This window comes from Vidua chalybeata, chromosome 5, assembly GCF_026979565.1.
Source record: "Vidua chalybeata isolate OUT-0048 chromosome 5, bVidCha1 merged haplotype, whole genome shotgun sequence".
Classification (NCBI taxonomy): domain Eukaryota; kingdom Metazoa; phylum Chordata; class Aves; order Passeriformes; family Viduidae; genus Vidua; species Vidua chalybeata.
The window spans coordinates 72,287,060-72,300,109 of NC_071534.1; the positions used below are offsets into that span (position 1 = coordinate 72,287,060).

The following is a 13,050-nucleotide window of genomic DNA, read 5'->3' on the forward strand; positions in this document are numbered from 1 at the left end:
CACCAAGGGAGAGAGAGTTGAGTCAGTCAGCATGGAGTTGCAAGAGCACAATGGGCACTGCAGGGTTGGGTGACCATGATGGGAGTTATGGAACTGGGGGACCATGGAGGAGCAGTGTTGGCACAATGGTGGCTGTCATGGAGCTGAGAGAGTTGGGAGCACTGTGGGGCTGGATGACCACGGGGAGCACTGTCGGGCCAGGGTTGTGGTGTTGGGGGTTGGGATCATGGTGGACACCATGGGCTTTGGAGGTCATGAGGATCATCACAGGGATGGGAGCCCACCTTCGGGGTTCTCATGTTCACTCTCTGCCCCAAAATCAGGCCACGGAGGAGCCCCCAGCCACCACTGAGAACCTCCGGCCCTTTAACCTCGTCATCCCCTTCACGGTGCAGAAGGGTGAGATCACAGGTACAGCACAGGGTTGTGGGGATAGGGACCACCCCTTCAGGCACCAGCCCCCCTCTTGGTGCCCCTACTGACAAAATGCCCCCAGGTGAGGTGCGGATGCCCTCGGGGAAGACAGCGCGGCCCAACATCACCGACAACAAGGACGGGACGGTGACAGTGCACTATGCCCCCTCCGAGAAGGGGCTGCACGAGATGGACATTCGCTATGATGGCAACCACATTCCCGGTGAGCCACTGGGGGGCACTGGGAGCCACTGGGAGGGAGGTGGCTGAGGAAGGTTGATACAACTCTGCCCTGGTTGGACTCCTGTGGGTCAGGCATGCACCATGGTGTGGGATGTCCAGGTGGAATGTCTCTGTGGGGTCCATGGTTGGTCACCCTTGGGTTGGAGTGTCCCCAGGGGTCTCTGACCATTGTCTCTTTTGTTCCCAGGGAGTCCCCTCCAATTCTATGTGGATGCCATCAACCCACGCCACGTCAGTGCCTATGGGCCTGGGCTGAGCCATGGGATGGTCAACAAGCCATGCACATTCACCATTGTCACCAAGGATGCTGGCGAGGGTGAGTGATGGCCAAGGGGGGCTGGGAGGTCATGGGGACCCTCCCAGTGCCATCAGGAGGGACTGGAGACCCCTATTGCCTCCTGACACCCCTTGTCCAGTGCCTTCTGACAACCCCTGTGCCTCCAGGTGGGCTGTCGCTAGCGGTCGAAGGTCCCTCCAAGGCGGAGATTACCTGCCAGGACAACAAGGATGGGACATGCACCGTGTCCTACCTGCCCACAGCCCCTGGCGACTACAGCATCATTGTGCGCTTTGATGACAAACACATCCCGGGCAGCCCCTTCACTGCCAAGATCACTGGTGAGACAGCCTGGGGGGCACACTGGGGTCTGGGGGAGTTCCAGGGGTTCTTGGGGGCTCCACGTGGCCATGGGGGCACCTGGTTGGCCATGGAGACATCTACGGAGTCATGGCCATGAGGGCGCCTGCGAGGTTGTGGGGGCACTTGTATGACCATGGAGGCACCTGTGGGTCATGAAGACCATAGTATGGTCATGGGGACACCTGTGGGGTAATGGGCACACTTGCCCCATTGCCATTGGGACAGCTGCGGTGTCTCTTGTCCATCCCTGGCCCACCAGACTCCCCCCTCCCATGGCCTTGGGGACACTGTGAAACCTTGGAGACCCCAACCCATGGCCATGGGGATGTCCTAGAGCTTTGAGGACCCCATCACAAGGCCATGTAGACCTTGTGGGGACTCTATCCATGGAGGATGCTATTCACACATCTTTGGGCGACCCCTGATTCTGAGGACCCTCTCCATATGTCCAATGGGACCTTGTGGGGCTTTGGGAATATCATTCCATCACCATTGGGATCCTATTCATCCTGTTGTCCACCTTGGGTTGATGTCCCTGTTGATGGCATCTCTGCAGGAGATGACTCCATGCGCACGTCGCAGCTCAATGTGGGCACCTCAACTGATGTGTCACTGAAGATTGCAGAGACAGACCTGAGCCTGTTGGCGGCTACCATCCGTGCACCCTCGGGCAATGAGGAGCCATGCCTGCTCAAGCGGTTGCCCAACCGCCACATCGGTGTGCAGGGACAAGGGGACACCATGGGGACATAGGGACAGATGTGGGCACAGGAAAACTGGCAGATGGGCACATGAGAGGAGGATGTGGGACCTGGGGACTTGTCAGGACAGGGAACAGTGAGGCTGTGGGGTCACAGGAATGGGTGGTCTTGTGGCATTGGGTCAGCAGGGGGTTGGTGGCCATGGTCAGGGGACTTGGGTGGTGACCAGGGGCTGATGGAGGTGGCCAGGGCGGTGGCTAGGGGATGGGGATGGTACATGGGTGGTGGCCAAGTCTGGTGGTGGCGTGTGACCACTGTGTCCTCCCCAGGCATCTCATTCACACCCAAGGAGGTGGGCGAACACGTGGTGAGTGTGCGGAAGAGCGGGCAGCACGTCACCAACAGCCCCTTCAAGATCCTGGTGGGACAGTCAGAGATTGGTGATGCTGGCCGGGTCAAGGTGTGGGGCCAGGGGCTTCTGGAGGGCCACACCTTTGAGGTGGCTGAGTTCATCGTGGACACACGCAGTGCTGGTGAGGACGTGGTGGGGGATGGCCATGGGGGAGGAGGTAGCCGTGGCTAAGGGCAGGATGGGGTGATGGCCATGACTGTGAGAAGGTTGTGGCTACCCAAGGATGAGATGGTGGCCATGGTTATTGATGTGGTGTACTAAGGCCACATGTGATGGTGGCCAAGGGTACCTGCGGCCAGGAAGAGATGGTGGCAATGGTCATGGCCAAGGCAGGATGGTCCCTGTGGCTGGGGTTGGATGGTGGTGATGTGGCCATAGCCAGGATGATTTGATGACTATGGCCATGCTACAGCTGTGGCCAGCACAGGATGAGGTGGTGGCTATGCTGTGACCTTCATCTGAATGGGATGGTGACCATGGCTGTGGCATGGCCAATGCCCAGGTGAAACGTGGCTAAGGCCATGCCGTGGCTGTGGCCAACACAGGATGGGGTGGTGGCCATGATTATGGGCATGGTATGACCATGGCCAGGATAGTGTGGTGGCCATGTCCATGGTGCAGCCAAGAGGGTGATGCTGTGGTGACCATGGCATGGCCATAGTCAGGAGGGGGATATGGCTGGGATTGGGTGGTGACCATGGACAGTTTGGGCTTGTGGCCTTGGTGTGACCATGACCAGGACAGGGACAGCCTCCGTGGGACACCTCTGATCATGTCCCCATGGCCACCCAGGTTATGGCGGGCTGGGCCTGTCCATTGAGGGCCCCAGCAAGGTGGACATTAACTGTGAGGACATGGAGGATGGCACCTGCAAAGTCACCTACTGTCCCACCGAGCCCGGCAACTACATCATCAACATCAAGTTTGCTGACAAACATGTCCCAGGTGGGGCTGGGGGAAACATGGGGGGCAGAGGGTTGTGGTGGGGAGGGGTGCTAGGACCCCCAGGGGGTGACGGGTCCCTGAGGTAACTGTCTCCCACAGGGAGCCCCTTCACAGTGAAGGTGACGGGTGAGGGGCGGATAAAGGAGAGCATCACGCGTCGGCGGCAGGCGCCCTCCATTGCCACTGTCGGCAGCACCTGTGACCTCAACCTTAAGATCCCAGGTAGGGTTAGCCTTCCTCCTCCTTCTCCTCCTCCTCCTCCTCCTTCTCCTCCTCCTTCTCCTCCTCTTCCTTTTCCTTCTCCTCTTCTCATCTTTCATCCTCCATCATCCTCCTCTTCATCCTCCTCTCTTCCTCCTCTTCTTCTCCCTTCTCCATCCTAATCTTCTTCCTCCTCCTGCTCTGTGGGCCGTGGGGATGGAGACACATCTCAGCCACTCCAGCTCTGATTTCTCCTTCCTTCCTCTTTCTCTCCCCTCCGTGCGTCTGTGTCCATGTCTGTGTCCCTCTGTGTGTCTGTGCCTGCGTCCTTGCATCCCACTGTGCATGCCACCACACACTGATCCCTCCATCCACATGTCTGTGTGTCCATTCACACCTATGCACGTGTCCATCTCTGGCTTCATTCACCTTGGCTCCACCCCTCCCTGCACCGTTCTCTACTTCCAACCCTGTGACCACCCGTGTCTCCACCCATCATGATTCCATCATCCCTGTGTCCATCCTTGTCTCCATTCCTCCATGTCTCCACTCATCCACGTCTCCTCCCATCACTACATCTGTCCCTCTGTCCATTCATGCCCATGTCTTTCCATATTCTCCTGTGTCCCCATGACTCCTCTGTGCACCCTTCTGTTCCCCCTCCGTGCTCACATCCTGTGGTCCCTGTGTGTCCCCATGTGTCCGCACTGTCCCTCTGTGTCCCTGCGGGGTGTTCCCCAGGGAACTGGTTCCAGATGGTGTCGGCGCAGGAGCGGCTGACGCGCACGTTCACGCGCAGCAGCCACACGTACACGCGCACGGAGCGCACTGAGATCAGCAAGACACGTGGTGGCGAGACCACGCGCGAGGTGCACGTGGAGGAATCGACCCGCGTGGGGGGCGCCTTCCCCCGCGCCCCCCCGGAGCCCTTCGGTGCCTTCGGGGCCTTTGGGAGCCGCGAGGGCATCGGCGCCTTCGCAGCCCCTGCGCGCGTACATGAGGGTGCGTCCTGCACCAGGGGCTGTTCAGGGGCTGTGCATGGGCACGTGCAGCAAAGTGGGATTGCACAAGAGCTGCGTGTGCATAAGGGGCAAGTGTGCACCGGGGCTGGGTGTGCAGGGCACTGTGCTTGCACGAGGGGCGGGCGTGCATGAGGGGAATGCGAGTGCAGGGAAGTGTGTTTGCACAAGGACTGGGTGCACCGGAGCACCGGTGTGTGTTTGCACAGGGCTGTGATTGCACAAGGGCTGGGTGCGCAGGGAAGTGGGCTTGCATGAGAGCTGAGCACACTTGCCACAGGAGTGCCCTTGCACAGGGCTGTGTGTGCCCAGGACACTTGGGGCAGACTCCCTGGCACATGCGTGGGGACTGCTATACTGATGGGGGGTGCCCTTCACACGGGGATGTGTGCAGAGGTGGGGGACAGCTCTGGCTCTTTGCACAGGCAGGTGCACACCTGCTTACGGGGTGTGTGTGCTCAGCCCAAAGGGCTGTGAGTCCCCTCGGCATGGGTGTGCAGTCTCACAAGGGCCTGTGCACGTGTGTGCACACGTGTATGTGTGAATGTGTGCATGTGCACGCTGGCAAATGCACATGTCCTGTGCATGAGGGGATGTGCTTGTGGGGTGGGGTGCACCCAGGGCGTTCTGGTGGGTGTTGGGATGTCAGGGCACACTGGCGGCAGGGTGGTGGGATGACAGTGACAAGGGTGCCCTGGTGGTGGGGTAGCAGGGCGCTAAGTGTGCCAGGGACGATGGTGAGAAGATGATGGGGCAATGGGGTGCCCCAGTGCCCTGGTATCAGAGTGACAGGGTGTTGGGGTGACAGGATGACATAGTGCTCTGGTGACAGGATGCAGGGGTGCTGTGGTGCCAGGGTGATGGCTTGATGGGGTGACGGGGTGCCATGGTGACAGGATGACAGGGTGCTCCAGTGACAGGTGCTGGTGTGCCATAGTGACATGGTGATAAGGAAATAGGGTGCAGAGGGCTGGGGTGCAGGGGTACCTGGGTTACAGGATGATGGAGTGATGTGGTGACAAGGTGCCCTGGTGACAGGATGACAGTGTGCCATATAGCAATGGGGTGCACAGTGGTGCAGTGGTGGGGTGACAGTGGGGTGATGTTGGAGTGCCCAGGCGCCTGCAGGGTGACGTGGTGTGTGCCTGCAGGCGAGGCAATGGTGCGGGAGCTGGGATGCTATAGCCATAGGGTGTTGGGATGACGTTGGGGTGACGCTGGGTGTTGGGGTGCCCACGGTGACGTGGTGTGTGCCTGCAGGCGAGGCGTCAGCGCAGGAGCTGTCGGCGCAGGTGCTGAGCCCGTCGGGGCAGCGGCGCGAGGCCGAGGTGGTGCCGGGGGGCGCGGGCGTATACAGCGTGCGCTTCGTGCCCCAGGAGACAGGCGCCCACACCGTCAGTGTCAAGTTCCGGGGGCAGCACGTGCCCGGGAGCCCCTTCCAGTTCACCGTGGGGCCCCTGGGCGAGGGCGGTGCCCACAAGGTGCGCGCAGGGGGCACCGGGCTGCAGCGCGCTGTGGCCGGCACACCAGGTATGGGGGGTCTGCCAGGTATGGGGAATATTGGGGGCCTGGGGTCACTGGGGGGTAATGGAAGTGTGGGTGTGATGGGGATGTGGGGGCAGTGAGGGATGGGTGCTCTTGGGGGCATGTATCTGGGGTCTGGGTGTGGGTGGCAGTGGAGGGGTAGGTGCTATGTGTGTTTGGGGTGTTGGTGAAATTTGGGGGCTCTGGGTGCTGTGATGGGGGATTTGGGTACAGCTGAGTGTGGGGGCAATGGGGGGTTATAGGTGCTCTGTGTTCCATGGGTGGGATGTGGGTGCTGTGGGGGGGTCTGGGTGCCATGGGGAGGTGGGTGCAGGTCTGTGCTGGATGTTGCCATCCTGGGGTGCCATTGAGGGCCAGGGTGACCCCGGTGACCCCCCCAGCTGAGTTCAGCATCTGGACGCGTGAGGCGGGCGCGGGGGGACTCTCCATTGCCGTCGAGGGGCCCAGCAAGGCCGAGATCTCCTTTGAGGACCGCAAGGACGGCTCCTGTGGCGTCTCCTACCTGGTGCAGGAGCCAGGTGAGGGGGAGCTGTATCCCAACACCCCCAACCAGCCCTAACATGCCCCAGGGTGCTCAGCCTGGGGCTGGGGCCACAGGACCCTCATATGATGAGGAACCCACATGCAAGTGTATCCCAAATTAAGGGTGTCCCCATGGGAGGATGTCCCCAAATGAAGGTGTCTCTGCACAGGTGTCCCCAAGGGGGGGTGTCTCCATGAGTAGTGTCTCTGTGCATGGGTGTCCCCACATAAGAGGGTTCCCAAGGGAAGGTGTCCCTGTGTTGGGCCTCCCTGCCTGACTGTCCCCTGTCCCCCAGGTGACTACGAGGTGTCCATCAAGTTCAACGAGGAGCACATCCCTGACAGCCCCTTCATTGTCCCTGTCGCCTCCCACTCCGATGATGCCCGACGCCTCACTGTCACCAGCCTGCAGGTACTGGGGACAGCCCCTGTGAAACCCTGGGGCACCCCTGGGCTCACAGATGCCCCCTGGGTCCCCAGGTCACTCTTGCCTGCTCTGAGCCCCTATTGCACTCTTGGGATGCCCACTGTGTGCCACCTTTGGGTCTCCTGTTGCACCCTTGTACCCTCTGGGGCCACCTCTCCCTCCCTCATGTCACCCCTAGACCACCTTTATGTCCCTCTGTGGCAGCCTTGGGACCCTCTCTGGTGCCAGTCTCACGTCCCTTGTGTCACATTGCACCCCTGTGTCACCCTTGGGTCCCATGGTGTTCCCCCTGCCTCACTGCTCCCCCGCCATGTCCCCCCCTTCCCTGGGGTGAACCAGCTGGCATCATTCACGATGTCGCCCTGTCCCCCCCATCCCTGATGGCACTGTGGCATGCCCACAGGAGACAGTGGCAGTGAACCAGCCAGCGTCCTTCGCAGTGCAGCTGAACGGGGCGCGCGGCGTCATCGACGCCAAAGTGCACACGCCTGCAGGGGTGGTGGAGGAGTGCTACGTGTCTGAGCTGGACAGCGGTGAGGGGACACGGGGACACTGTGGGGACACCGCGGGGACCGTGGGGACATCGGGTCTGCAGATGTGGGGCTGTGGCACAGGGTGCAGGACATGGGGACATGTGATGTGGGGACATGGGGCTTGAGAACATGAGGACATGGGGTATGGGGACAGTGACACAGGGACACAGGACATGATGGCATGATGGCATCCCCCAGACTAGTACACACTGGAGTTCTTGCATGGGGTGAGGAGACACAGGGATGTGGGGACACGGGACATGGGGACACAGGGGTATGGGGACATGTCTGTGTCCCCCTGATATGCATTGGGGCTCCTGCTGTGCAAGAACAGGGGTGTGGGGACATGGGGACACAAGGACATGGGGTGTGGGGACATGGGGGTGTAGGGACACAGAGACATGGGGACACAGGGACACGGTGACATGTCTGTGTCCCCCAGACCGGTACGCCCTGGGGTTCCTGCCGCGTGAGAACGGAGTGCACTCCATCGACCTGCGCTTCAATGGGCGCCACGTGCCCGGGAGCCCCTTCAACATCCGCGTGGGCGAGCAGAGCCAGGCCGGGGACCCTGGGCTCGTCACTGCCTTTGGGCCGGGCCTCGAGGGTGGCCGCACAGGTGACACTGCTGTGGAGACAGGGACAGGGCTGTAGGAGGGGGGTGGGGACGGAGACACAGCTGTGGTGGTGGCAGGAGAGACACGGCCGTGAAATGGTGATGGGGACAGAGCCACGACGGAGATGTGGCCGTGGGTGGTGACCACAACGGTGTCCTGGTGTTCCCCCCATGATGCCATCCCCATGTCCATGTCCCAGGGGTGCCCTCAGAGTTCCTGGTGCAGACAGCCAATGCAGGGGCAGGAGCACTGGCTGTCACCATTGATGGCCCCTCCAAAGTGGAGCTGGACTGTACTGAGGTCCCCGAGGGCCACCGCGTCACCTACACCCCGATGGCTCCTGGCAACTACCTCATCTCCATCAAATATGGGGGCCCCCACCACATCGTGGGGAGCCCCTTCAAGGCCAAGGTCACCGGTATGAACAAGGGGGACATGGGGATGGGAAGGGACACGGGTATTGCGAGGGACATGGGGACAGAGAGGAACACAGAACTAGCGGGGACACGGGAACTGAGGGGGACATGGGGACACCGGGGCCACATCATGGGCAGCCTCTTCAAGGCCAAGGTCACTGGTACAGACGGGGTGGGGGCAGACATAGGGATGGGGGGTATGGATAAAGCAGACTGAGGGGGGAGAGCATGGGGGTCCCCTGTGTGGGGTGATGAGGGGTCAATGATGGGCATGATGGAGGGTTGCAGGAGGGCCATCCTGCAGGACCCCCAGGGTGACATGAGTGGGGGGCCTCCTGGGGGTGACGTGGTGTAGGAGCCCCAGGATGACATGATGGGGGTCCCAGGGGGAGGGGGGTTGTCCCCGAAAGATGTCCCCCCGGCACGGTGTGAGGGGGGTGTCCCACGGTGGGGGCTGACCGTGTCCCCCGGTACTCCCCAGGCCCACGGCTGTCGGGCGGGCACAGTCTGCACGAGACCTCGACAGTGCTGGTGGAGCCGGTGGTGAGGGCGGGCTCGCGGGGCCCCCCCGCCTTTGGAGGGGTCACCAAGGCCCCATCGGACGCTGGGCAGGTGGTGGCCCGGGGGCCAGGGCTGGCAACCGCCCGCCTGGGCCACAAGAACCACTTCACCGTGGACTGCAGCAAGGCCGGTGAGGGCGCTGGGGGTCCTGGGGTGGCTGGGAAGGGGCATGGGGTTGGAAGGGCAGATGGGGGCTCAGCACGGCGGTCGAGGGGCTCCTAGGGGAGTCCTGTGAGGACTTGGAGGAGAGGTGGTGTGTCTGTGGGGTGCTCAGGGAATTCTGGGGAGTCGTGAGAAAAGATGGGATAGGCTAAAGGGGGGCCTGGGGGTCCTGGGAGGGGATGGGGTGGGTGAGTGGGGCAGTCTGGTGGAGGGTCCAGGATACAGGGGGGGGTTCGGGGTGGCCCCGGGGTCTCATGCTCATGGTTCACCTTGCCCACGTCCCCCCAGGCACAAACATGCTGCTGGTGGGGGTGCACGGTCCCAAGGCCCCGTGCGAGGAGGTGCACGTGAAGCACGAGGGGAACCGCGTGTACACGGTGACCTACAGCGTGCGGGAGCGCGGCGAGTACGTGCTGCTGCTGCGCTGGGGCGACCGCGACGTCCCGGGGAGCCCCTTCCGTGTCACCGCGGCCTGAGACCCCCGGAGCCGGGGGTCGGGGCCTGGCAATAAAGCACTGGGAGAGGAACGGCGTCCGAGTGGTGACTGGGGACACTCAGGGTGGGGCTGGGAGCGGGCCAGGGGCTGGGGGCACTCTGGGGAAGGACTCCAGGTCTAGGGGTGTCCTGAGCAAGACACCACCATTCTGGGGTGTGCGGAACAGCACAGAAGGGTTTGGGGGTGGCCCTGGGGGTCTGGGGCAGGATGGTGGGGCCCGGGGCGGGTCCAGAGCAGGACATCCTGGTCCTGGGGAATGGGGGGATTCTCGGAGCTGCAGGATGGGATAATGAGGCCCCGGTGTGAGATGGTGGGGTCTGGAACAGAACACTGGAGGTGGCCTGGGAGGGTCTGGAGCAGAATGCCCGAGTCCTGAGGGGGTCCAAGGGGATTCCATGGCAGAGCAGCCCGGGGGGCTCAGGGGGTCCAAGGGGGTCCCATGGCAGAGCAGCCCGGGGGGCTCAGGGGGTCCAAGGGGGTCCCATGGCAGAGCAGCCCGGGGGGCTCAGGGGGTCCAAGGGGGTCCCATGGCAGAGCAGCCCGGGGGGCTCAGGGGGTCCAAGGGGGTCCCATGGCAGAGCAGCCCGGGGGGCTCAGGGGGTCCAAGGGGGTCCCATGGCAGAGCAGCCCGGGGGGCTCAGGGGGTCCCGGCCAGCGTGCTCCGGACTGCCTGCGGCGCCCGTGCTGTCCGGTAGGGGGCGCTGTGCAAAGCAGCGCCCCGCGTCCCCTCAAGGACACGCCGCTCTGCGCATGCGCGCTTCGCGGGGCGGGGCCGGCAGGAGGGGGTGGGGCGATGACACTAGGAGGGGCGTGGCCGGCGAGGGCGCGGGTCCGCCCACGGCGGTGGGCGGGGCCTGACCGCGTTGCCGGGCAGCGGCGGGCGGGGCGCTCCGCGAGCGGCGGCGGAAGCCGGAAGCGGCGGCGGGTCCCGGTCGGTCCCGGCGGGTCCCGGTCGGTCCCGGCCGCTCCCGGCGGCGCACCCCCACCCCGCCGGCTCCCTGCAGCGGCTTTCCCAGCGTCCCTATCCCGGCGGATTCCGTGCCCGGCGGGCCCTGGGCATGGCGGGCCGCGGGAAGCTGATCGCGGTGATGGGCGACGAGGACACGGTGACCGGGTTTCTGCTGGGCGGCATCGGGGAGCTGGACAAGCACCGGCGGCCCAACTTCCTGGTGGTGGAGAAGGAAACAAGCCTGGCGGAGATCGAGGAGACGTTCCGGTGTGTGTGGGGGGAAGGCGGCCTGAGCGGGGCCTGGAGGGGTCGGTAGGGTTCGGGGGTGCCCGAGGGCTCCCTGTGGTGGCCTTGTGAGTCCCCAGTGGGCTCTGAGGGGGATCCGGGCAGGGTCTGGGGGGGTCACAGAGTTCCTGGAGGGGAGGGAGAGGCCGGCACGAGTCTCGGGTCAGGGTGCCGGGAGTGTCCAGGGGATCGGGGGCCCGAGGAGCGTGTCCCCCGCGCTGGAGCGCCCGCGGTGGGCGCTCTGTGCCCCTCACGCTCCCTTTTTCCCGTTGGCAGGGGTTTCCTGGCGCGGGAGGACGTGGGCATGATCCTGATCTCGCAGGCGCTGGCGGAGCAGATCCGGCCGGCGGTCGCAGCCCATGCCCGGGCGCTGCCCGCGGTGCTCGAGATCCCCTCCAAGGACCACCCTTACGACCCGGCCCGGGACTCGGTGCTGCGCCGCGCCCGCGGGCTCTTCGCGCCGGATGAGCTGCGATAAAGCCCCCCAGGACCCCCCAGCCCCTCCCCACACTCCCCAAATCCCCCCAGATCCCACTCCAAGCTCCCCCAGACAGTTCCCTGACACCCCCCGTGTACGCAAACCCCCTGGCAGCCCCAAACTGTCCCCTGCCCGTGGCATCTGCGCACCCAGCCACGGGTGACAGGCGCTTCCAGACAGTCCCCGGTGCCTTCCCAGCACCCCCAGACAGTCCTCCACCACTCTCCCAAATTCTTCTTCTGGTAGTCCTCCCTGGTACCCCAAAACAGCCCGTGGCACCCACGGGGTCACAAGCCAGGCCTGGGGGTCTCCACCCCAGTGAAACCCACCCAGGGGCCATTGTGCCCCATGCCTGGGGGTCCCCACCCAAAGAAGTCCCCAGCCCATCCCAGGGTGCTGCTGGGGGGTCCCTGGGGTTCCCAGGATGTCCTTTGGGTGCTGGGGGGCTGTGGTTGCCCCGTGGGTCTGAGGGTGACACGGGGAACCTGGCGTGTCTCTGAGGGTGCCTGGGGCTGCCGCAGGGGCCCTGAGGGTGACCCGTGACTGTGTCTCAGGCATGTCCCGTGATGGGGAAGTGCCACCACTGTATCCTGCTGAATCCTGCCAAGTCCTGCCTGTAGGCAGGGAGGGACACTATGTGGGGGGAAAGGAGCACCCCAAGGACACTGGGAGTTGTCACTGTGACCTTGTCACCATTCTGCCAGCTCCTCCCCAGCCTCCTCAGCCCCAGCAGAACCTGGTGGGAAGGTTATTTATTGTCCTCCCCCAATGCCCAAGTGTCATTTGTGTCCCCGTGTGTCTCCCTGACAGTGTCCCCAACATGTGCTGACACCACTCATTGTCTGCTCTGGTCTGCTCTGTGGGGTGCTGTGGGCAATGGGACATTGCGGGGACAGAAATGGGGGGGATGTGGGGACGTGGCACAGGGACATGCAGTGGGGCATGGGGACAGAGATGTGGAGGGCTCAGAGCACAGGAGCACCCTGAGACCCCCCCCATAACCCCCACCCTCGGGGGGACAGCAGGGGTGAGCCCCTCATGCCCCACAGGGCCTGAGGGGCGTTGGTCTGAGGGCCTGGGGGCCCCGTCCACCCAGCCCTTTCCCCATGTTTGTGTTGCCACCCTCCATGTCCCCATGGCCCCCCCACCTCCTCAGCAGCGCTTGCTGTGCCCCTGCAGACACGGGTGACATCTGGAGGGGGGTTGAGGGGGAACCCACATCTCTGCAGGCCTGACTGGTGGCCATGCTGGGGACATGCAGTGGGCAGGGGTGGGCACGGGTGGACACGGACACAGTTGTGACAGGTCTTGACAGTTGTCCAGAATCCCAGAGCAATGTGAGTGGGAAGGGCCCTCTGGTGGTGATCCAGCTCAACTCCTGCCCAGGCAGGGTCACCTGGAGCAGGTGACACTTGTCCAGGTGGGTTAGGATGTGTCCATGGAGGGACACTCTGCACCCTCCTGGGCAGCTGTCCCAGGGCTTG

At 63.6% G+C, this 13,050-nt stretch overlaps 2 protein-coding genes across 3 annotated transcripts in view; both read left to right on the top strand.

The window, feature by feature from the left end:
- The window catches only part of FLNC (filamin C), a 28,176-nt gene extending 18,291 nt beyond the window's left edge, over positions 1 to 9,885 (top strand). Inside the window, exons 31-47 of one of the 2 annotated variants that reach the window (XM_053942487.1) lie at positions 324 to 411; positions 497 to 637; positions 845 to 973; positions 1,102 to 1,275; positions 1,854 to 2,015; positions 2,328 to 2,531; positions 3,203 to 3,355; positions 3,455 to 3,577; positions 4,298 to 4,558; positions 5,836 to 6,105; positions 6,501 to 6,638; positions 6,939 to 7,054; positions 7,473 to 7,602; positions 8,045 to 8,221; positions 8,419 to 8,637; positions 9,117 to 9,326; positions 9,647 to 9,885. In XM_053942487.1, the coding sequence (XP_053798462.1) occupies positions 324 to 411; positions 497 to 637; positions 845 to 973; positions 1,102 to 1,275; positions 1,854 to 2,015; positions 2,328 to 2,531; positions 3,203 to 3,355; positions 3,455 to 3,577; positions 4,298 to 4,558; positions 5,836 to 6,105; positions 6,501 to 6,638; positions 6,939 to 7,054; positions 7,473 to 7,602; positions 8,045 to 8,221; positions 8,419 to 8,637; positions 9,117 to 9,326; positions 9,647 to 9,834 (2,883 nt within the window). In that variant the 3' untranslated portion in view covers positions 9,835 to 9,885. The remainder of the gene's footprint in view (positions 1 to 323; positions 412 to 496; positions 638 to 844; positions 974 to 1,101; positions 1,276 to 1,853; positions 2,016 to 2,327; positions 2,532 to 3,202; positions 3,356 to 3,454; positions 3,578 to 4,297; positions 4,559 to 5,835; positions 6,106 to 6,500; positions 6,639 to 6,938; positions 7,055 to 7,472; positions 7,603 to 8,044; positions 8,222 to 8,418; positions 8,638 to 9,116; positions 9,327 to 9,646) is intronic. The other variant, XM_053942488.1, reaches the window with a different exon arrangement.
- Positions 9,886 to 10,737: 852 nt separating this feature from the next.
- On the top strand, positions 10,738 to 12,402 carry ATP6V1F (ATPase H+ transporting V1 subunit F). The gene is made up of 2 exons (XM_053944286.1): positions 10,738 to 11,070; positions 11,365 to 12,402. Exons 1-2 carry the CDS (start codon positions 10,913 to 10,915, stop codon positions 11,564 to 11,566), a joined length of 360 nt encoding a protein of 119 aa, XP_053800261.1. The 5' UTR covers positions 10,738 to 10,912; the 3' UTR covers positions 11,567 to 12,402.
- The last annotated feature ends 648 nt before the right edge of the window (positions 12,403 to 13,050 follow it).